Below are 24,085 nucleotides of genomic sequence, written 5' to 3'. Positions count from 1 at the left end.
TTGACCGAAATATGACTTAATTTTGACAGAATTAAACTGAACTTTGATATTTTTGACTTCACTTTACTTTAAGTGAACTTTGACTTTAATCTGACTTTATTTTGACTGTTTTTAACATAGAAACAACAACTTTTTTAATTTACTTTAACGATAATTTGACTGAACATTGATTTATCTTGAATTTTACTTTAAAATAACTTTTTTGACTTTAATTTGACAGTTTTTAACATAGCAATAACTTTTTTGACTTCACTTTAACTCTACTTTGACCACTAACTATAGTTTCATTTTACTTTGTTTGTAATTTGACTATACTTTGACTTTATTTTAACTGTACTTTGGCTGAAATAAACAGAACTTTGACTTTATATTGACTATATTTTGATTTTACTTTAACTGTAGTTTAATTTTACCTTGAACTTTGACAACCTTGATTTAACTTAAACTTTAAAACTATTTTAACTTCATTTTAAGACTACTTTGACACTAATGTGACTTAATTTTGACTCTACTGTGAACTTTGAATTTTACTTAAAATTTTTTTGACTTTACTTTGCTCTATTTAACTTTACCTAAAAATAACTTTTTTTGACGTTAAACCAAAAATTAGAGTTAATTAATTAGCAATTACTACTACGATGAAACTTTTTTTTTATCCTGTCTGTTACAGAAGCTTAATCAAATTAATTATGCTGAGATATTTAACTCGTAATGTGAAATCAATAACCCGCAATTATTAATATTTTTTGTCATTTCGTAGTTGAAGTCTTGTGAAAATCGAGTCAAACAATTAAAAAAAAAATGACTCAAACCGATGTTCTCCACCTAATCAAATTTCTAACAAACGACATTTTCCGCTCGAAAATCGCCAAAATTTTTCTGCTTTCCAGCACAATTTTCAGCGCAAGTGTGACCTTAATCCACAGTTATTTCATGCTTTTTCGCCCGAATTTGCGCGAATTTTCCCTAAAAGCGCCAATGTTTTTCGGGTTTTGTTACGTAATCCTTAAACCAATCAACTAAACCGACTTAATTAACAATTTTGTAGCCGTTTCTCGCCGGTGTTGTCCTTTTATTCGAGAACAAATTGATCGAAAACATCCCCAAACAAGTAAAATCGGGGCCAATCGACCAAAAACTGCGAAAAAAAATCAAAACGATCAAACTTTACGTAATATTCGTCATGATTTCGGCCGTTTTGGCTGGACTTTCCTACGTTCAGAATGTGACAAACGAGGCCGAGATTGCTTTTGCTTTGCAATTTTTTCTTGATTTTGTCCCGAATTATTACACTTTTTTGGCGGTTTGCTACAAAGTCAGCCTTTTTTTGATGGCAGTTATCGCAATTATTCACCCGATGCAGGGCATTTACGCCATTGAACACATGAAAATCCAGGTGATTTTGTTGCAAAAACACGTTAAAATGATTGAAAAAAAGGCAAAAAGTGGAAAGGACGTCGAAACGACGCTGAAATTTTGCATCAAACGCCACATCAACTTCCTAAAGTAGGCTAAGTTTAATTAATTATTAATTAATTGCGCTGGGTTACAGTTTTGCGAAAAAATTGTCCGCCAGGTTAAGCTTCCTAATTGCAATTTTGGTTGCCTGTGGTTGTGTTATCTTAATGGCAATTTCTGTGTTCATGCTATCGGTAAATAATTAGTTTCGTTTCGATTTAATTTAATTTAATTTACGTTACTTTGACAATATTTTTTAATTTGGCTTTAATTTGACTGTTTTTTTAACTTTACTTAACTCTACCTTGACTGAACATTGACTATACTTTGATTTTAATTATACTTTGACTGCAGTTTAACTTTACTTTGAACTTTAACAAAACCTTGACTTAACTTTACTTAAAAAATAACTTTTTTGACTATTTAATTTGACTTTATTTTGACTGTTTTTAACTTAGAAATAACGTTTTTTGACTTTTTTTTAACTCTACTTTGCCTATACATTGATTTTACAATGACCATAGTTTGATTTTACTTTGACTGTAATTTGACCGTGTGTTGACTTTACTTTGAACTTTGATTTTGACTTTGAACTTTTACTGATTTTAACTTTTTTGACTTTACACTGACTATATTTTGGTATTATTTTGACCGAAATATGACTTAATTTTGACAGAATTAACCTGAAATTTGATATTTTTGACTTCACTTTAAGTGAACTTTGACTTTAATCCGACTTTATTTTGACTGTTTTTAATATAGAAACAACAACTTTTTTACTTTACTTTAACGATAATTTGACTGAACATTGATTTATCTTGAATTTTACTTGAAAATAATTTTTTGACTTTAATTTGACTGTTTTTAACATAGAAATAACTTTTTTGACTTCACTTTAACTCTACTTTGACCACTAATTATAGTTGCGTTTTACTTTGTTTGTAATTTGACTACACTTTGACTTTATTTTAACTGTACTTTGGCTAAAATAAACAGAACTTTTACATTATATTGACTATATTTTGATTTTACTTTAACTGTAGTTTAATTTTACCTTGAACTTTGACAGCCTTGATTTAACTTGAACTTTAAAATAATTATTTTGACTTCATTTTAAGACTTAATTTTGACTCTACTACGAACTTTGACTTAACTTGGATTTTACTTTAAAATTTTTTTTGACTTTACTTTGACTCTTTTTAACCTAAAAATAACTTTTTTTGACGTTGATTTAACTTGAACTTTAAAAGAACTATTTTGACTTCATTTTAAGACTACTTTGACACTAATGTGACTTAATATTTTGACTCTACTGTGAACTTTGATTTAACTTGGATTTTACTTTACTTTGACTCTTTTTAACTTTACCTAAAAATAACTTTTTTTTTGACTTCACTTTAACTCTACTTTGACCAACTTGACTTTACTACACTAACTATAGTTTCATTTTACTTTGTAATTTGACTATAATTTGACTTTATTTTAACTGTACTTTAGCTAAATTAAACAGAACTTTGACTTTATATTGACTATATTTTGATTCTACTTTAACTGTAGTTTAATTTTACCTTGAACTTTGACAGCCTTGATTTAACTTGAACTTTAAAATAATTATTTTGACTTCATTTTAAGACTTAATTTTGACTCTACTACGAACTTTGACTTAACTTGGATTTTACTTTAAAATTTTTTTTGACTTTACTTTGACTCTTTTTAACCTAAAAATAACTTTTTTTGACGTTAACTCTGCTTTGATATCACTTTATTTTAACTAACCTTTGACTTAACTACACTTTATTGTGTTTTTAACTCTGATTTAAGGGCTCGTTTAGCCCAGACTACACATTTCGCATAACAGCAACGTCTTTAGAGACACTCGCTACGTTCGTTGGGGTGCTAAAATCGGGGCAAGAACTAGAAGATGAAGTAACTCCATTTGTTTGCGTTAATTAGGTTCAAATAAAAATTTTAGATCGATAAATTAGGTCAAATTTTGTGTACACTTGACTGGTATTCATTTAACTGCAAAAATCGCAAGTTGTATTTGATTTTTTTGATGAATGCCATGAAGCCGTTCAAGCTAAAATCACTCGAAAGTTATGCAATTAATTATCAAATTGGACTATCGGTAATTTGGTTTGCTTTATTGACACACGTAATTAAATGAGTTGTAGGCTTTGAAGGCTGTTTTTACGGTGATTTCCTTCACGTCACAAATGCACTCAAAATTGTACAAAAATGGACATTGATGTAAGATTCAGACGTAAATAAAAAATTAATGAAATTATTAATTTATTTTGCCTTGTCATCGACGCAAACGTAATAATTAAAAAATTAATGCTAATTAACTGTTACATTTTCACGATTCTGATTAGTTTTTCTGAAATGTTGAACCCACAACATGACCGTTAAGTGGCAAACGAATTAAAAATAAAATCTAGCTTGAAATTTCAGGTGACGCTTTGAAAATAGTCAAATTTTTGGCTAGTGATATTTTCCATAATAAATCTGCGAAATTATTTCTACTAATTGTGGCACTAATTCATGGAAGTGTCACTCTCATCCAAATCTATTGCACTTTAGCGAACCCCGACATTAAGGATTTTATCCTAAAAGCGCCGATTTTTTTCGGAATGTTTTTTGTAACAATAATTAATCAATTGGAAAAAAAAATTTTGAAAATTGCTTCCAGCCTCTGACTGGTGTCATTACACTCCTGTTACGTCCCGAATTAATTGACGACGTCCCACAATACATGAAAAACTGGAGTATGGAAAACGTGGACGCAAAAATCCATACTTGGGTCCAAATAACGCGAATTTACGGCGTGGGCACTTTTATTCTGGCTTTTATTTGTGGTCTTTCCTACTCGCAATTTTTAATCAACGAAAACCAATTTTTCTTTTTTTATCAATTTCTCGACGATTTTGTGCCGAAATATGAGTTTCGAATTTTTTGCAAAATTATCTACAAAGCCACCTTTCCCGTTATGTTTTATGCAGCAGTTTTGCACGCCATTCAGACGGCCTATGGCACCCAACACATGAAATTTCAGTTAATAATGTTGAGGGAAAAAATCGAAAAAATCGATTGTAACGAAAAACATCAAAAAAAAATTCGGCAAAAATTGATCTATTGTATCAGACGTCACGACAGTATTATTACGTGAGAAAGGACGAAGTTTTTGATACACCCTGTATAATATTTCCAGGTTTGGGCGCAACAAAATGGAGCAAATGAGCGAACTGATTGGAATTTTTCTCACAATTGCCACACTTTGTTTCATCAGTATTTTAATTTTTATGTTTGCGGTAATTCTCGAATTTAATAATAAAAAAAAACAGATAACGATAAGTAATTTAGGGACCTTTCTACAAGGAGTATTACGTAAGATTATGCCTGACGTGTGCAACTGCAGTTGCAGCCTTTGGTTCTTTGCTAGTTTTTGGCCAAAAACTGGAAGATGAAGTAACCAAAAACTTTTTTTTTTCGTCTTTTTATTTTTTTACAGATTGAGCAGTTGGCTACAGTGACTTACAACCTTAAATGGTACAACTTTGATGTAGAAAATCGGAAAATCTATTTATTGTTTTTGCTAAATGTGATGAAAACGTTTCAAGTGAAATATTTGGATTTTGCGATTAATTACCGACTTGGTTTATCGGTGATTTCAATTTTTTCACCAATATTATTAATTAATTGCGGTTTTTAGATTGTGAGAACTGTTTATTCCGTCCTGTCTGTTATGCTCAAAATGGATTCTAAGTTGTATGACAAACAAAACTAATTATTTTTGCGTTTTGTTGAAATTATGAACTGACAAATTTGAATTCTGTTCTAAAGTTTTAAATATCCTAAAATTGTGTTTAGACACGTAACAAAACCACCTTCCATTAGCGGACACCTCTCCACAACGGACAAGTAAAGGTTCCCATTGATGTCCGTTGTTGAGAGGTTTTACTGTATAATACATACTTTATATACGGTACTAGACGTGACTTTTACCTTTTTAAAAGAAAATTTAAACCAGAAACGAAAGCACCTTGTCGAAAAATCGATACTTTGGCAATAAAAATTATATGAACAAAGAACACTATCAAAGGAAAACGCAAGGAAAAAGTAGATTAAGAAGTATAATTATAATAAAAAAAATTAAAAAAATTTTTTTAGAGAAAGGCTTTCATTTAAAAGATGCACTAAAAAGTAAAAAATAATGTTTTTCTATCAGAGAATATTTTCGCTTACAAATTAGGATTGTAGAATTTATAAAAGCTTTGGGAACAGTACTCAATTTAAGAAATTAATTCCGTAATGCCGTATTTTTATTTTTATGACTTATGACCGTTCCCAAAGCTTTTAGAAATTTTAAAATCCTAATTTTTTAGCAAAAATATTCTCTTCTGATAAAAAAACATTATTTTTTACTTTTTAGTGCATCTTTTAAATAAAATCTTTTTTCTAAAAAACATTTTTTTAATTGCTTTTTAGTCTTTACTTATCCTGAACGTCTTTTTCTCTAAGATTTACTTTCGCCGTATTATTGTAACACCATCACCATTATTTTGCAGATTTGTGCAAACTTGTTTAGTGGTATGTATTAGAAAACAGCTGATAGCTTTAAAAGAACATCCTAACATCTGTTCTGTGTCTATAATCTATCGTCCAAGATAAATAAATTAAAAAAAATAGCGACATTTGTTTGTAACGAAACGTAATGAAAATGATTAGGTATTAATATATTGCCACATGACCAACATATTTTTGTGGTATTTAACCACATAGGATTGCATTGTCATGCAGGTTACGTAAGTATGCAAAATTTCAATTCATTGGGACAACGGGAACCCTTTCAAATTTGGCTCCAAAAATATGAAACAGACAGACATACAACAAAGCAAGTTAAATAAAAGCTTAAAAAAAAACAATCACAAAATACTGTACTTAAGTTTTTTTTCACTCGGTTTTTGTCTCGGGGATAAAAAGTGCTTTGTTAATTGTTTAAACGATTTATTAAAAAAATACGTATGAAATATATAAAAATGAAGTGTTCACGAAAAATTGAAATCAGAAAAAAGGAGGGAACTACAAGCAAGAAATGGAGATTCGTCGCCCTATCTTGGTTTTTCAAAATATTTTTTATTTTAAAAATTTTTTAATATTTTTTCAAAAATAAGTCAAAAAATAAAAAAGTTTAAAAAAAGAAAAAGTTCTAAAATCATTCATTTGAAAGCATTTATCATTTAAATAAAATATTTACCACGTGAAAAAAAGTAGATTAGTAGAAATAATTCCTTTTTATCAGTTGGCCTAGATTCGTTATTCCCTTCAAAAACAATTTTTTTTAAACTCGCTGTAGCAAACTTTTATGGACTTTTGTACGTCTTTACAACCCTCTCGAATTAATAAAAGTTCAAAAAAATCAATAGGTTCAATTTTTTTAAAGCAAATTGCAAGTAAATGTAAGTGGTCACGAAAAAATTGAAATCAGAAAAAAGGAGAGAACCACATAGTATTGCATTGTCACGCAGATTACGTAAGTATGCAAAATTTCAGTTCATGGGGACAACGGGAACCCTTTAAATTTGGCTCCAAAAATATGAAACAGACAGACAGACAACAACGCAAGTTAAATAAAAGCTTAAAAAAAACAATTACAATACTGTACTTTAGTTTTTTTTCACTCGGTTTTCGTCTCGGGGATAATAATTTCTTTGTTAATTGTTTAACCGATTTATTAAAAAAATACGTATGAAATATATAAAAATGAAGTGTTCACGAAAAAATTGAAATCAGAAAAAGCAAGGAACCACATATGATTGCATTGTCACGCAGATTACGTAAGTATGCAAAATTTCAATTCATTGGGACAACGGGAACCCTTTCAAATTTGGGTCCAAAAATATGAAACAGACAGACATACAACAAAGCAAGTTCAATAAAAAAAATTAAAGGATATTTTGCGTACAGAACAACGAGGAACACAAAATTTAAATAAAGAAAAAATGTCAGGAGCTTCAATGAAATTGTTGGATTATTAAAAATAAAACATTGAAAGGTAATTTTTTCATAATAACAGACAGTCATGCAGAGATTTACTAAACTTCACTACTTACCTTGATATCGTTACAGAAATATTTATCACACTATCACATGTCTTAAACAAAATATGTTATAATCATAAGGTTGATTCCTTATACGTATATGTACATTAGAAAAAAATGACCATTTTGAGTTCAAGTAAATTATTTTCAAAATGTTTAAACTTCCGAAACTACGAGAAATTTTTGATGGTAACCACGTATTTTTATTGCATTTTTGGAAAATCGTTGGAACCTAGTTTCGTTAATTTTATTATTATTATTATTTATTATTATTTTTTGTGTCTGAAAAATACACGTGTTGCAAAAACACCACAAGCCTCTTGGCACCTACGTCAGTCCAAGCATTTTAATGATCTATTAACTACGATAAAATGTTTTCAAGCGTACTGACAATTAAAAAACCAAAAACAAAAAAAAAACAATGATAAGGAATACGTATAAAAGAAAAATAACAATAGTATTTAAATAACTCTCTTGTCAATCATAATCCCAAAATGAAGGTGGCATTACTATCAGTTGTGTTAAGTAAGTTAATCACAAATTTAACTCAACTATAAACATTTCTAGTGTTTATTTACTCCTCTGATGCGATCCGTTGTTACCACTGTATTGGGTCCGCTTGTTCGGAACCACTGAGCGAACTTGAAACTGACTGTCTCAAAATAGATGTTTCTTGCATCCAAGGCACAGAAGTAGATGGCGATAAAGGTAATAACTAGCCATTTTTTCGCGACTCATTTGCACCAATTACAGAAACACCGTTCAAACGCTGTTTTGGTGGGGACGACGCCGCCTTAAAGAACTACTGTGGCAAACTGACCAAGGATGGAGGGAAATGTGAGGGATGTGACTCCGACCTTTGCAACGAAGAATAGTCAAAAAAAGTGTAATTTTATCTTTCGAAAATAAAATTAATATATATGATTTTTTTAATCCCACATTATTAAAACATTTTTTTATGTCATTGGTTATGTCCTATTACATTTTGTTAATACATCACTTGATAAGGGTGAATTCCCTGATGCTTTAAAAACTAGTACGATAATTCCAATACCAAAAATTGCTAATACTTCAAAAGCTGAAGAATTTAGACCTATTAATACATTACCCACATTTGAAAAATTGATTGAAAGAGCAGTATATGAACAGTTAGTAGAATATTTTGATAAAAATAAATTACTGTTTACAAATCAGTCAGGTTTTAGAAAAAATCACTCTTGTGAATCAGCCCTGCAGTTAACTGTTACCAAATTTAAAAGAGAAATTGACGGTGGTAGATATGTGGTAGCAGTTTTTTTAGATCTTAAAAGAGCATTCGAAACTATCGATAGAAATATTTTATTAACTAAATTGCGGTGCTATGGTATTGGGGGTAATGTCATTAAATGGTTTGAAAGTTATCTAACAGACAGGAAACAAAAAGTTAAATATAATAACGTTTTGTCTGATGAAGTGTCTAGTGAATTTGGTGTACCACAAGGTAGCGTTCTTGGCCCTCTTTTATTTTTAATTTATCTTAATGACATTGTAAACTATTGTGATTGTGATTTTGTTAATTTGTTTGCCGATGACACATTGGTAGCATGCTATGACACTGATCTTGATAAATGTATTCAAAAAATGAACAAGGCTCTCGAAATACTTGAAAAATATTTTAACACAAATAAACTTAAAGTAAACGTGTCCAAAACTAAAGCTATAATTTTTACAACTAAATATAAATACAACCAAATTGATTTTGCCAACATTAATTTAAGCATATATAACATAACTGTAGAGTTTGTTAATAAATGTAAGTATTTAGGATTTTACCTAGATAGCTTGCTCGATTTTGAGAGTCATCTCGATTATGTTTGTAAAAAAATTAGGACGAAATTGTTTTTTTTCTTAAGAATATCTACGCATGTGTCAATGCAAACAAGAATTTTAATTTACAATTGTATTGTCCAACCACATTTTGATTATTGTGCCACACTTATGTACCTGCTACGGCCTAGTCATGTTGTACAACTGCAAAAGCTTCAGAATAGAGGAATGCGTATAATTTTAAGATGTAACCGCTTAACACCTATAAAATGTATGTTATCGGCCCTAATGTGGTTTTCTGTGACGCAACGACTGTATTATTCTACCATGATTTTTGTATATAAAATAATTAAGCTTGGAGTACCAGAGTATTTCAGTGAATATCTAATTTGCAAAAATAGTGTACACTAGGGATTCTTCCAAAATTAATGTTCAAAGTGTAAATTACCGACAAACAATGTTATCTTTATTTTTTAAGGGTATTAATGAATATAATAAGTTACCAAACAATATTAGAAATGCAGGTACTCTATCTATATTTAAATCAAAAATCAAAGATTATGTGAAGATAAATGTGCAATAAGTGTGACTTTTATCCACTAATGTAATTTTTTTTTATTTTTTTTTAACTATTGTAACTAGGTTTCCTATTTAATTAATAAATTCTTCTTCTTCTTCTTCTTCTTCAATAAACTTATTTGAGTTTAGGACCCTCTATTTATTTCATCAATTAATACACTTTACGAACTATTGTTTTTTTCTTTTTAGTGCATCTTTTAAATAAAATCTTTTTCTAAAAAACATTTTTTTTTTAATTCTTATTTATTGCTTTTTCATCTTTACTTATTCTAAACGTTTTTTTTCTCTGAGATTTAGTTTCGCAATATTATTGTAACACCATTATTTTGCTAAACTTGTTTAGTGGTATGTGATAGAAAACAGCTGTTAGCATTGAAAGAACATCTTAACCTCTGTTCTGTGTCTATACTCTATCGTCCAAGATAAATAAATTTAAAAAAAAAATGCGACATTTGTTTGTAACGAAACGTAATGAAAATGATTAGGTATTAATATATTTCCCAATCACCAACATACCGTTAATGTTGGTATAAGTTACGATATGTACACATCGAAAACCCATTTGTCAACATAATTTAAAACTTCAAAACCCCATAAAGGGGTATTTAACCACATAGGATTGCATTGTCACGCAGATTACGTAAGTATGCAAAATTTCAGTTCATTGGGACAACGGGAACCCTTTCAAATTTGACTCCAAAAATATGAAACAGACAGACAGACAACAAAGCAAGTTAAATAAAAAAAAATTAATAAAGGATATTTTGCGTACAGAATAACAAGAAACACAAAAATTAAGTAAAGAAAGAATGTCAAGAGCTTCAATGAAATTGTTGGATTATTAAAAATAAAACATTGAAAGATAATGTTTTCATAATAACGGACAGTCATAGAGACTTACAAAACTTCACATACTTACCTTGATATCGTTACAGAAATATTTATCACACTATCACATGTCTTAAACAAAATATGTTATAATCAGTACACTGGTTGATTCCTTATACGTATATGTACATTAGAAAAAATACCATTTTGAGTTCAACTAAATTATTTTCAAAATGTTTGAACTTCTGAAACTACGAGAATTTTTTTATGGTAACCACGTATTTTTATTGCATTTTTTGGAAAATCGTTGGAACCTAGCCTCGTTAATTTTATTATTAATTTTTGTGTCTGAAAAATACACGTGTTGCACAGAAGTAGATGGCGATAAAGGTAATAACTAGCCATTTTTTCGCGACTCATTTGCACCAATTATAGAAACACCGTTCAAACGCTGTTTGAACTTAAAGAACTACTGTGGCAAACTGACCAAGGATGGAGGGAAATGTGAGGGATGTGACTCCGACCTTTGCAACGAAGAATAGTCAATAAACTTATTTGAGTTCAGGACCCTCTATTTATTCCATCAATTAATACACCTTACGAACTATTTTCCTCCATCGGCAAATTCAGATGCTCATTTAGCGTAATGGTGCCTTCCCCTGTATCATCCCCCCCCGAACTTACCTTCCTCTGGTAGGTCTTCTTCGGCGTTTTCAGCTCCGATTTCCCGAAAATCGAGTCAAGACTGACGCTTTGAAACGACTGACTTGCCGTTTTCTTCAACAGGAGCGTGTTCCCCTTCTTCTCAATCTTCCCCTCCTTGGCCATAGCCTTCATCTGTTCCTTGGTGAGCAGCAATTTCTGCACCGTTACTGTCTTATCCCCGATCTTCATATTGAACACTTCCTTGTCGGGGATTTTGCTCAGATCCTTGGACAAGTGTTCGAGTGAGTTGATGGTGTGCGGTTGCGTGATTTTGGACAAGGGGGCAACGTTCCCCTGGTCCAGACTCAACTGTGGGGCGACTTTGGGGCGCTCGGGGAGGCTTTTCCTCGAGTAGACTTTCGTTCCTTCCGAGCGGACGATCGGTTTAATTGCCTCCTCGTGTGTTTCTTCAGGGTTTGGTGCCTCGTCACCTGTGTTCTCCCCTTCTGGCAACTCCTCCTCACCTTCTGCATTATCCTCGATTTCTGAACCGAGCTCGTCTTTCAAAAACTCGGCATAGTTTTTGATTTTTGACGCACGTTTCGAACGCCTGACCACTTCAGGGTTCTCCATATCGCATTTTTCGCACGGAAATGTCAAGTCGGATAAATGTGTCGTTATGTGTTTTTTCACTTTGACGACATTATCGAACTCAGTGTTGCAAATAACGCATTTTAAATTGACCTCTGATTGAACATTTTTTTTAAATTCTTATTTATTGCTTTTTAACCTTTACTTATTCTAAACGTTTTTTTCTCTGAAATTTAGTTTCGCAATGTTATTGTAACACCATTATTTTGCTAATTTGTGGAAACTTGTTTAGTGGTATGTGATAGTAAACAGCTGTTAGCATTGAAAGAACATCTTAACCTCTGTTCTGTGTCTATACTCTATCGTCCAAGATAAATAAATTAAAAAAAAATTGCGACATTTGTTTGTAACAAAACGTAATGAAAAAGATTAGGTATTAATATATTTCCCAATCACCAACATACCGTTAATGTTGGTATAAGTTACGGTATGTACACATCGAAAACCCATTTGGAAACATAATTTAAAACTTCAAAACCCCATAAAGGGGGTTAAATGGTTAAATAACCACATAGGATTGCATTGTCACGCAGATTACGTAAGTATGCAAAATTTCAGTTCATTGGGACAACGGGAACCCTTTCAAATTTGACTCCAAAAATATGAAACAGACAGACAGACAACAAAGCAAGTTAAATAAAAAAAAATTAATAAAGGATATTTTGCGTACAGAATAACAAGGAACACAAAAATTAAATAAAGAAAGAATGTCAGGAGCTTCAATGAAATTGTTGGATTATTAAAAATAAAACATTGAAAGGTAATTTTTTCATAATAACGGACAGTCATAGAGACTTACAAAACTTCACATACTTACCTTGATATCGTTACAGAAATATTTATCACACTATCACATGTCTTAAACAAAATATGTTGTAATCAGTACACTGGTTGATTCCTTATACGTATATGTACATTAGAAAAAAATGACCATTTTGAGTTCAACTAAATTATTTTCAAAATGTTTGAACTTCTGAAACTACGAGAATTTTTTTATGGTAACCACGTATTTTTAATGCATTTTTGGAAAATCGTTGGAACCTAGCCTCGTTAATTTTATTATTAATTTTTGTGTCTGAAAAATACACGTGTTGCACAGAAGTAGATGGCGATAAAGGTAATAACTAGACATTTTTTCGCGACTCATTTGCACCAATTATAGAAACACCGTTCAAACGCTGTTTTGGCGGAGACGCCGCCGCCTTAAAGAACTGCTGTGGCAAACTGACCAAGGATGGAGGGAAATGTGAGGGATGTGACTCCGACCTTTGCAACGAAAAATAGTCAATAAACTTATTCGAGTTCAGGACCCTCTATTTATTCCATCAATTAATACACTTTACGAACTATTTTCCTCCATCGGCAAATTCAGATGCTCATTTAGCGTAATGGTGCCTTCCCCTGTGTCATCCCCCCCCGAACTTACCTTCCTCTGGTAGGTCTTCTTCGGCGTTTTCAGCTCCGATTTCCCGAAAATCGAGTCAAGACTGACGCTTTGAAACGACTGACTTGCCGTTTTCTTCAACAAGAGCGTGTTCCCCTTCTTCTCAATCTTCCCCTCCTTGGCCATAGCCTTCATCTGTTCCTTGGTGAGAAGCAATTTCTGCACCGTAACGGTCTTGTCCCCGATCTTCATATTGAACACTTCCTTGTCGGGGATTTTGCTCAGATCCTTGGACAAGTGTTCGAGTGAGTTGATGGTGTGCGGTTGCGTGATTTTGGACAAGGGGGCAACGTTCCCCTGGTCCAGACTCAACTGTGGGGCGACTTTGGGGCGCTCGGGGAGGCTTTTCCTCGAGTAGACTTTCGTTCCTTCCGAGCGTACGATCGGTTTAATTGCCTCCTCGTGTGTTTCTTCAGGGTTTGGTGCCTCGTCACCTGTGTTCTCCCCTTCTGGCAACTCCTCCTCACCTTCTGCATTATCCTCGATTTCTGAACCGAGCTCGTCTTTCAAAAACTCGGCATAGTTTTTGATTTTTGACGCACGTTTCGAACGCCTGACCACTTCAGGGTTCTCCATATCGTTGGTGATGGTGAACTCAGCAATATCATCTCCGGAATAATCGGAATTTTCTTCATCGTTTGAGTCTTTGACGGCGGCCGCTTGGCGCGCTTCTGCCAAAACTTCTTGTTCGATCTGCTCCTCATATTCCATCTCGGCGTGTTTTAGCTCATGGTCTTCGAGTTGTTCTTGCGTTTCGAAGGAATAGTCGCATTTTTCGCAAGGGAATGGCAAGTCGGATAAATGTGTCGTTATGTGTTCTTTCACTTTGACGACATTATCGAACTCGGTGTTGCAAATAACGCATTTTAAATTGACCATTGAATGGATGGCGCTGTGGTTGATTAGCGAGTCTTTGCGTCTGAAGGACATGCTGCAAACGTCGCATTTGTATTGGCCGATTGAAGGCACACAAGCTTCGGATTGTTGGGCAGCGTAGTGACTTCGCATGTGGCGAGTTAAATGGTGGCTGAGGAGAAATGTGCGACCGCACATTTTGCAAGGATATGGTCGGAGGCCGGCATGTGATGTTACATGACGTGTTAGTTTAATGGCTGAGGTGAAACTTGCCTCACAGTAGTTGCATTTGTGGGGTTTGACGTTGTTGTGGGTTTGTTCGTGGCGTTCTAAGCCCTGGAAACAGGGGAGAAGTGGGCTTTTTAAAGCGGTTTTTACGATTTTTTTTTGATTTTTTTCAAAAACTGGTTAATTTTCCGCAAAAGATAAGAAAAAACAAAAAAAAAATTGCTCCAATACTGTTTTAAAAAAGTTAAATGTGAAAGCCTTCTGTGTTATGATTATGAAAGAAGGGTATTTGATTTAAACCCATTAATTTTTATCTATTTTCATTCTCTTTACATTTTCTTTAGTTTTTAGGGTTTCTCATTCAATTTAGTAATTTTTTCCACTTTTTTTGTTGTTGACTGTAGTTATTTGTTTATATTCTCTTTATTTTTCCATTTTATTTCTCATTATTTTGAAGGAGCCTTCGACTAGACTTTCACCCACAAAACTTATATGTAATTTTTTTAATATATTATTATTAATATTTTCGGCTTAACTTTGTGATTTTTCGCCCGGTATATCAAAATCTACTGAAAAAACTACTCAAAAGCTGCTTGAAATAATTTCATTTGTGAATTATTTTGTTGACTATTAGGTTCGGTTTAACAAAATCTCGCAAAAACCTGAGTTAAAGCAAGAAAAAGGCAAAAATTGCACTTTTTTTAACACAATTAGGTGATTATTACTTGTATATTTGGAGAAATAATTGCAATTTTGGTCAAAAAAAAATTTCTTTAACTCTTGGAACGAAATAACTGCGTTTGTTGTTAATAAAACGTTCTCAAACTCTCAAAAACAAGAAAAAATAACACCTTTTTTGAAATTGCTAAAAAATTGCAAAATTTGCAAAAATCCGCACATTTAGCTCAAAAACTTGCTAAAACTATAAAAAAACAAAATAATTTCGGACCTTGTTTAACAAAATCGTACAAAATACAAAATAAAGCAAGAAAAAGGCAAAAATTGCACATTTATTTTACACAAAAAAGGTGATTATTACTGGTATATTTCGTGAAATAATTGCAATTTTAGTCAAAAAAAATTACTTTAACTCTTGGAAAAGCATAAAATGACAATTTTCGACTTAATCTAACGATTTGAAGTGTGAAATAGTTGCGTTTCTAGTTCAAAAACGTGAAAAAAACATAAGAAAAGGGCAAAAACAACGGCATTTTCGACGTAATTTTGTGATTGTTCAGATTTAAAAAAATGTGTAAAAACTGAGTTTAATTTAATTAAAAATAACACCATTTTCGACCGAAATTGATGATTTTTCAGCTTACTTTTGACAAGAAATATTTGCGTTTTTTGTTGTTAATAAAACGTTCATAAACTCTCGAAAACAAAAAAAATAACACCTTTTTTGAAATAGTTAAACAACTTAAAAAAACAAATTGCTGAATTTTCTTGTCAAATTTTTCAAAAATCCGCATTTTTAGCTCAAAAACTTGCTAAAACTATATAAAAAAAATAATTTCAGACCTAGTTTAACAAAATCTTGCAAAATACCGGAATTAAAAACAAGAAAAAGGCAAAAATTGCACATTTTTTTACACAATTAGGTGTTTATTACTCGTATATTTCGTAAAACAATTGCAATTTTGGTCAAAAAAATTTACTTCAACTCTTGGAAAAGCAAATTTTCGACTTAGTCTAACGATTTAATAAAGTGTGAAATAGTTGCGTTACAACTTCAGAAACCTGAAAAAACATACAAAAGTGGTAAAAATAATAGCATTTTCGAGGAAATTTTGTGATTTTCCAGTCGGAAAAACTGCAATTTTAGCTCGAACACCTCGTAACCTCTCAGAAAAAAAACATGTTCGAGTTAATTTAGTGATTGTTTGGCCCGAATTAACATAATCCTAAAAAAAAATTAGTTTATTTTAATTTGATACAACACTATTTTCGACCAAACTGGTAATTTTTCAGCTGTGATTAATCAAGAGATATCTTAAAATAGCTGAAAAATGTTCGAAAAAAACATAATTTGTGGAAGTTTCCAGAAAATTTCATGAAAAATCTGCGTTTTTAACCCAAAAACTTGCAAAAATTCCCGAAAAAATTGACGTAATTTCTGCGCTTCTAGTTCAAAAAAATTAAAAAACATAACAAAAGGGCACAAACAAAGTCATTTTCGATGTAATTTAATGATTGTTCGGACTTAAAAAAATTGTAGAAAAACTGAGTTTAATATAATTAAAAATAACACCATTTTCGACCAAAATTGGAGATTTTTTTGGTTTCTTTTGACAAGAAATAACTGCCTTTGTTGTTCATAAAACGTTCTTAAACTCTCATAAACAAGAAAAAATAACACCTTTTCTTCGAAATAGCTGAGACTTGAAAAAAAATGTTAGTTAACGCTCGAAAATAGTCAAAAACAACATGATTTTGGACTAAATTTGCTCATTTTCGCTTAAATTTCTATTAAAAAAAAGTAAAAATGCTCTAAATCGGGAAAAAAGTCACTTTCAACCCCAATTAAGTAATAAAATCTGGAGATTTTTTATCAAAATTCCGCTCCTGAAAAATATTAAATAATTTTGTTTTCAGGCGAGTTTAAAAAATTTCACGAAAAAAACAGTTTCAAGCTCACAAAAACAAAAATAACGCTATTTTCGATTCAATTTGGTGATTTTTTGCCTGATTTTTCAGAAAATAAGTAAAATAATTACGCCCCTGGTTAAAAAAAAAAGTTGAAAACTGCTGCAATCTTAAGAAGACTTTATTTAGGCTCCTAAAGGCAAAAATGAGGAAGTAAAAAAATATTGTTTCGTAACTTTTAAATGAAGCTGCCATTTATTCAAATTAATCGCAAATTTAAGGATAAAAAAATAAAAAATTTACCTGCTTAAAAACGAAACTTTTCGAGCATATCTTGCACATAAACGGCCGCTTCTTCTTGTGCTTTGCCGTATGGGCATCCAAATCTTCCCCAGTTAGAAAAGTGCGATCGCATTGCGAGCACAAATATTTCGGGACATTAACATGTATTTTCTCATGTCTGTGTAAAAGAGATTCCCTTGCAAAAGTCTTTTCGCAGACGACGCAAGTAAACGGCTTACTCCCCGTATGTATGAGGAGATGTTTGCTCAAATCATACTTCGTAAAAAACGCCTTTTCGCACGAATTGCAGTTGTAATTCCTCTCTCTATCATGATTACTCTGATGAAGATCGAGCAGTTGTTTCAACGGAAACGACCTCTCGCAATGTGGGCACGGAAAGCAATCAGTCTTCACTTGATTCACTTTCAAAACCGGGTTTAAAACCGACTCCTCTTCCAAATTCATGAAATCGTCATTTTCCATACTTTGGTCGTTCTGTTCCTCGCTCTCCGTGCTCGCGAAACTTGGCCCTTCGACGCTCTCTTCATTGAAATTGCTCTCTTCTGTGTTACTATCATGTGATAAACTTGCAGAATAATTGAGAGTTATGACATCGCTGTTTTCGCGTTTGATTTTTTTGTTTCGGTTTTCTTCAGCTTGGTCGACCACTCGTTTGGTGGCTTGGAACGTTTTTGTTTGCTTTTAATATTTTAGAAAATTAGGGAAAGTGGCAAAAAAATTAAGGAACTTACTTCGTTTAGTTCCTCTTGGCTCCAGGGCCGGGTTAGGGACCCTGTGGCTAGAAACACCTTAAGGGCATCGTCTGCTTTTTTGCAGTTTGTTTTGAAAGTGTACGATTGAAGGGCTTGTGCACGACAGGTTTTGCAAATCAGTTGAGGCATTCCGTCATTTTCAAATACCTGGAGTTAATAATTTACCATCAAAAAACAAAATTATTGAATAAAAAATGGTCAAAAGACCAGAAAAAATTTAAATATCCCGACATTTATCGGCCCGGTTCAAGAAAAATTCGCAAAATAATCAAGTTTTTAGCAAAAAAATTTGCTCAAAGGCTCGAAAACGCCAAACAAATAATATTTTCGCCATAATCTGAAGACTTTTTGTTTTTTTTTGAGTTTTTTGGAAAATAGTTAAATGTGTATAAAAAAGCCAAATTGTAAATAAAATCACACAGTTTGGTGATTATTCGGTTTTTAGTTAAAAAAAAACAAAATATTGAAACTCTCAGAAAAGAAAAAAAAACTATTTTCGAGTTAATCGAGAGATTTTTCGGTTTATTTTTAATAGATTTTTGGGAAATAGTTGAAGAAAGTGTTCAAAAAAGGCGCTCTTGGCTAATAAAACTGATTAATCATTAACTAATGAAATTGATTCGTTAAATTTTAATGAAAAGTGCGATATTGTTGCGTTTCTATGTGGAAAAGTGCAAAAATAATGACATTTTTCACAAAATAAAACAGCAAAAATTGCCTTTTTTAAGCTAATTCGATATTTATTCGGTTTATTGTGCAAAATAATAGCGTTTTTTGGTTAAAAAAAACTGTTTTTATTCTCCGACAAGCAAAAAAAACTACATATTTTCAACTTAATTTGAAAATTTTTCGATTTATTTTTAATAGATTTTTGGGAAATAGCTAAACTACGTGTTCAATAAAGGCGTTGTTAGCTATGATTAAACATTAACTAATGAAATTGATTCATTAATTTTTAATGGAAAGTGCGACATAGTTTGGTTTTTTTGTAGAAAATCATACAAAAAGTGCAAAAATAACGACATTTTCCACAAAATTAAAAGGCAAAAATTGACTTTTTTTAAACTAATTTGGTGATTATACAGTTTATTGAGTGAAATAATAGCGTTTTTGGTTTAAAAAAACTGTTTCTATTCTCCGACACGCAAAAAAAATACATATTTTCGACTTAATTTGGAAATTTTTCGGTTCATTTTAATAGATTTTTGGGAAATAGTTGAAGAACGTATTCAAAAAAGGCATTCTTAGGCAACAAAACTGATTAAACATTAACTAATGAAATTGATTCATTAATTTTTAATGGAAAGTGCGACATAGTTTGGTTTTTTTGTAGAAAATCATACAAAAAGTGCAAAACTAACGACATTTTCCACAAAAATAAAAGGCAAAAATTGACTTTTTTAAACTAATTTGGTGATTATACAGTTTATTGAGTGAAATAATAGCGTTTTTGGTTTAAAAAAACTGTTTCTATTCTCCGACACGCAAAAAAAAATACATATTTTCGACTTAATTTGGAAATTTTTCGGTTTATTTTAATAGATTTTTGGGAAACAGTTGAAGAACGTATTCAAAAAAGGCATTCTTAGCCAACAAAACTGATTACACATTAACTAATGAAATTGATTCATTAATTTTTAATGGAAAGTGCGACATAGTTGCGTTTTTTTGTAGAAAATCATACAAAAAGTGCAAAACTAATAACATTTTTCATGAAATAAAAAGACAAAAATTGCCTTTTTTAGGCTAATTTGGTGATTATTCAGTTTATTGTGCAAAAAAATTGCGTTTTTGGTTTAAAAAAACTGTTTCTATTCTCCGACAAGCAAAAAAAACTACATATTTTCGACTTAATTTGGAAATTTTTCGGTTTATTTTAATAGATTTTTGGGAAATAGTTGAAGAACGTATTCAAAAAAGGCATTCTTAGCCAACAAAACTGATTAAACATTAACTAATGAAATTGATTCATTAATTTTTAATGGAAAGTGCGACATAGTTTGGTTTTTTTGTAGAAAATCATACAAAAAGTGCAAAAATAATGACATTTTTCACAAAATAAAACAGCAAAAATTGCCTTTTTTAAGCTAATTCGATATTTATTCGGTTTATTGTGCAAAATAATAGCGTTTTTGGTTAAAAAAAACTGTTTTTATTCTCCGACAAGCAAAAAAAACTACATATTTTCGACTTAATTTGGAAATTTTTCGATTTATTTTTAATAGATTTTTGGGAAATAGTTGAATTACGTGTTCAATAAAGGCATTCTTAGTCAACAAAACTGATTAAACATTAACTAATGAAATTGATTCATTAATTTTTAATGGAAAGTGCGACATATTTGCGTTTTTTTGTAGAAAATCATACAAAAAATGCAAAAATAATGACATTTTTCACAAAATAAAACAGCAAAAATTGCCTTTTTTAAGCTAATTCGATATTTATTCGGTTTATTGTGCAAAATAATAGCGTTTTTGGTTAAAAAAAAACTGTTTTTATTCTCCGACAAGCAAAAAAAACTACATATTTTCGACTTAATTTGGAAATTTTTCGATTTATTTTTAATAGATTTTTGGGAAATAGTTGAAGAACGTATTCAAAAAAGCGTTCTTAGCTAACAAAACTGATTAAACATTAACTAATGAAATTAAGTCATTAATTTTTAGTGAAAAGTGCGACATAGTTGCGTTTCTATGTAGAAAATCATACAAAAAATGCAAAAATAATGACATTTTTCACAAAATAAAACGGCAAAAATAGCCTTTTATAAGCTAATTTGGTGATTATTCGGTTTATTGAACAAAAAAATAGCGTTTTTGGTTTAAAAAAAAACAGTTTCTATTCTCCGACAAACAAAAGAAAACTACATATTTTCGACTTAATTTGGAAATTTTTCGGTTTATTTTAATAGATTTTTGGGAAATAGTTGAAGAACGTATTCAAAAAAGGCATTCTTAGCCAACAAAACTGATTAAACATTAACTAATGAAATTGATTCATTAATTTTTAATGGAAAGTGCGACATAGTTTGGTTTTTTTGTAGAAAATCATACAAAAAGTGCAAAAATAACGACATTTTCCACAAAATTAAAAGGCAAAAATTGACTTTTTTAAACTAATTTGGTGATTATACAGTTTATTGAGTGAAATAATAGCGTTTTTGGTTTTAAAAAACTGTTTCTATTCTCCGACACGCAAAAAAAATACATATTTTCGACTTAATTTGGAAATTTTTCGGTTTATTTTAATAGATTTTTGGGAAATAGTTGAAGAACGTATTCAAAAAAGGCATTCTTAGCCAACAAAACTGATTAAACATTAACTAATGAAATTGATTCATTAATTTTTAATGGAAAGTGCGACATAGTTTGGTTTTTTTGTAGAAAATCATACAAAAAGTGCAAAAATAACGACATTTTCCACAAAATTAAAAGGCAAAAATTGACTTTTTTAAACTAATTTGGTGATTATACAGTTTATTGAGTGAAATAATAGCGTTTTTGGTTTTAAAAAACTGTTTCTATTCTCCGACACGCAAAAAAAATACATATTTTCGACTTAATTTGGAAATTTTTCGGTTTATTTTAATAGATTTTTGGGAAATAGTTGAAGAACGTATTCAAAAAAGGCATTCTTAGCCAACAAAACTGATTAAACATTAACTAATGAAATTGATTCATTAATTTTTAATGGAAAGTGCGACATAGTTGCGTTTTTTTGTAGAAAATCATACAAAAAGTGCAAAACTAATAACATTTTTCATGAAATAAAAAGACAAAAATTGCCTTTTTTAGGCTAATTTGGTGATTATTCAGTTTATTGTGCAAAAAAATTGCGTTTTTGGTTTAAAAAAACTGTTTCTATTCTCCGACAAGCAAAAAAACTACATATTTTCGACTTAATTTGGAAATTTTTCGAATAATTTTTTAAAGATTTTTGGGAAATAGTTGAAGAACGTCTTCGAAAAAAGCACAGAATAAATACAATCTAAAAAAAACTGCGTTTTTAGTTCGAAATGTGAAAAACATGCGAAAAGGGCAAAAATAATTACATTTTTAGCTCAAAGACCTAAAACGCTCACAAAAAATTATTTAATTTTCGAGTTATTTAATGAATGATAGTCAGATTTAAAAAATTCGTGAAAAAATTAGGTAGTTTAATTAAAAATAACACCATTTTCGACCTAAATTGGTGATTTTTCGCTTTACTTTTGACAAAAGATAAGAACAAAACGTTCTTAAATTCCCATAACGAAGCAAAATAACATAATTTTTTATTCGAAATAGCTGATAAATGTTCAAAAAACACAAAAATTGTGGAATTTTCAACCAAATTTCGCAAAAATCCGCACTTTTACTTCAAAAACTTGTTAAAAATGTCGCAAAAACGAAATAATTCTCGACTTAGTTTAACAAAATCTACAAAAAAAAAAACAAAAAAAATTCGTCTGTACCTCAAAATGTGCGTTAACAAAGTAAAAATAACTCTATTTTTGACTCAATGTGATGTTTTTCGGTCCTAGAATGGGAAAATTTGGAAAAATTCCGAGTTTTAATATAAAAAAAGCATGATGTAAAATCTCGAGCCCAAGCAAAGGCAAAGTAATTAAATTTCTGGCTTCACTTATTGAGTTTTTCGTCTAATTTAACGAAAAATCTCCCGAAAAACTTCAGTTTCTAGTTCAAAATGTAAAAACAACACTTCAACACAAATCGACTATTCTCCAGCTTACTTTGATAAGAGATAATTGCGTTATTATTTAAAACAAAAATACGTTATTAAATAAAAAACGGCAAAAAATACACAAAAACTGAAATTTTCGAGAAAAACTTCGCAAAAATCTGCTCAAAAACTAGCTAAAGCTCCTGAAAAAACATATCTAATTCATTTGTCTTTCTTTACCACAAAAACATGCATTAAACCCAAAAAAAGGTAAAAACAACACTACTTTGGACTATTTTTGACTTTTTCAGATTATTTTTAATTACATTTTGAGAAATAATTGTTTCTTTCTAAAAAAAACGTACAATAAAATGGTAAAATCGGGAGAAAAAATCAGAGTTTTTATTTTGGCACAGAGAGGCAAAAGAGAAGTACAAAATGATTATTTATTCACAAATCGTTCAGAAAAACGCGAATCCATTCATTTTCCAATTAATCAGAGTAGCACTGACAAATTATTTGCAAACAAAAGTGTCTGCATTGATTTTTATTTGCCCAAAAACTGCTTACTTTGTATTGGTATTTTTACGATTTAAATAAATAATCCGAACTCGGGAAGTAAAAACCTGAATCATGTCTTACAGATTTAGTAAAAATAAAGCAAACTTTTACAGTAGTTGCGGTGTTTCCCTGTAGGACGCCTAGAAAATTAGCTAATTTACAAACCTCGATTGCAACGCACGCCATTAGCTGGAGCGGCAGTGGAACAGTTTGCTTGTTGTCCTTGCCCTGACGTTCGTAGATATTTGTCAGTGGACCTTCTTCATTCAGGCAAAATCGGCAAATTTGCATTGCACGCAAAATATTTGCACGATTTTCCATTTTGCTTGATTCAAAAAATTTTCAACACATTATTTGTACGAACTGTAAACTCGAAAATGGTGGTCGGCTTGGCTAAAATGGGCCCACTTGCGCATGCACAAGTTACAGCTGCCGCGCTTACCGACCGGGCGGCAATCGATTACAGGAAAAAGGCGGTGGGTTGTCGCCACCAACTCATAGAGGGCACGAATTGAAAAAAAATTCGTGAAAATTACGGAAAACTAAATACTAGGATGCACACGACGTCCAATTAAAACGTCTTTTTGTTACTTTCACTAACATCAACAGATGACACCCGTCCCATT

The 24,085-nt window shown here is 31.0% G+C and overlaps 2 protein-coding genes across 2 annotated transcripts; both read right to left on the bottom strand.

The window, feature by feature from the left end:
- Window positions 1-11,322: 11,322 nt before the first annotated feature.
- LOC135266677 (uncharacterized) lies at window positions 11,323-12,072 on the bottom strand. Its single transcript, XM_064357832.1, has one exon. The coding sequence runs from the start codon at window positions 12,048-12,050 to the stop codon at window positions 11,370-11,372; it is 681 nt and encodes a 226-aa protein (XP_064213902.1). The 5' UTR covers window positions 12,051-12,072; the 3' UTR covers window positions 11,323-11,369.
- Window positions 12,073-13,356: 1,284 nt separating this feature from the next.
- LOC658561 (histone-lysine N-methyltransferase PRDM9) lies at window positions 13,357-23,885 on the bottom strand. The gene is made up of 4 exons (XM_008200607.3): window positions 23,625-23,885; window positions 18,216-18,383; window positions 17,485-18,162; window positions 13,357-14,703 (listed from the first exon to the last, which is right to left on the bottom strand). Exons 1-4 carry the CDS (start codon window positions 23,778-23,780, stop codon window positions 13,408-13,410), a joined length of 2,298 nt encoding a protein of 765 aa, XP_008198829.1. The 5' UTR covers window positions 23,781-23,885; the 3' UTR covers window positions 13,357-13,407.
- Window positions 23,886-24,085: the final 200 nt, after the last annotated feature.

Source organism: Tribolium castaneum, chromosome 7 (genome assembly GCF_031307605.1).
Source record: "Tribolium castaneum strain GA2 chromosome 7, icTriCast1.1, whole genome shotgun sequence".
Lineage (NCBI taxonomy): Eukaryota > Metazoa > Arthropoda > Insecta > Coleoptera > Tenebrionidae > Tribolium > Tribolium castaneum.
Note: the sequence above shows the minus strand (reverse complement) of the source record. Positions and strands in the feature narration are given on the sequence as shown.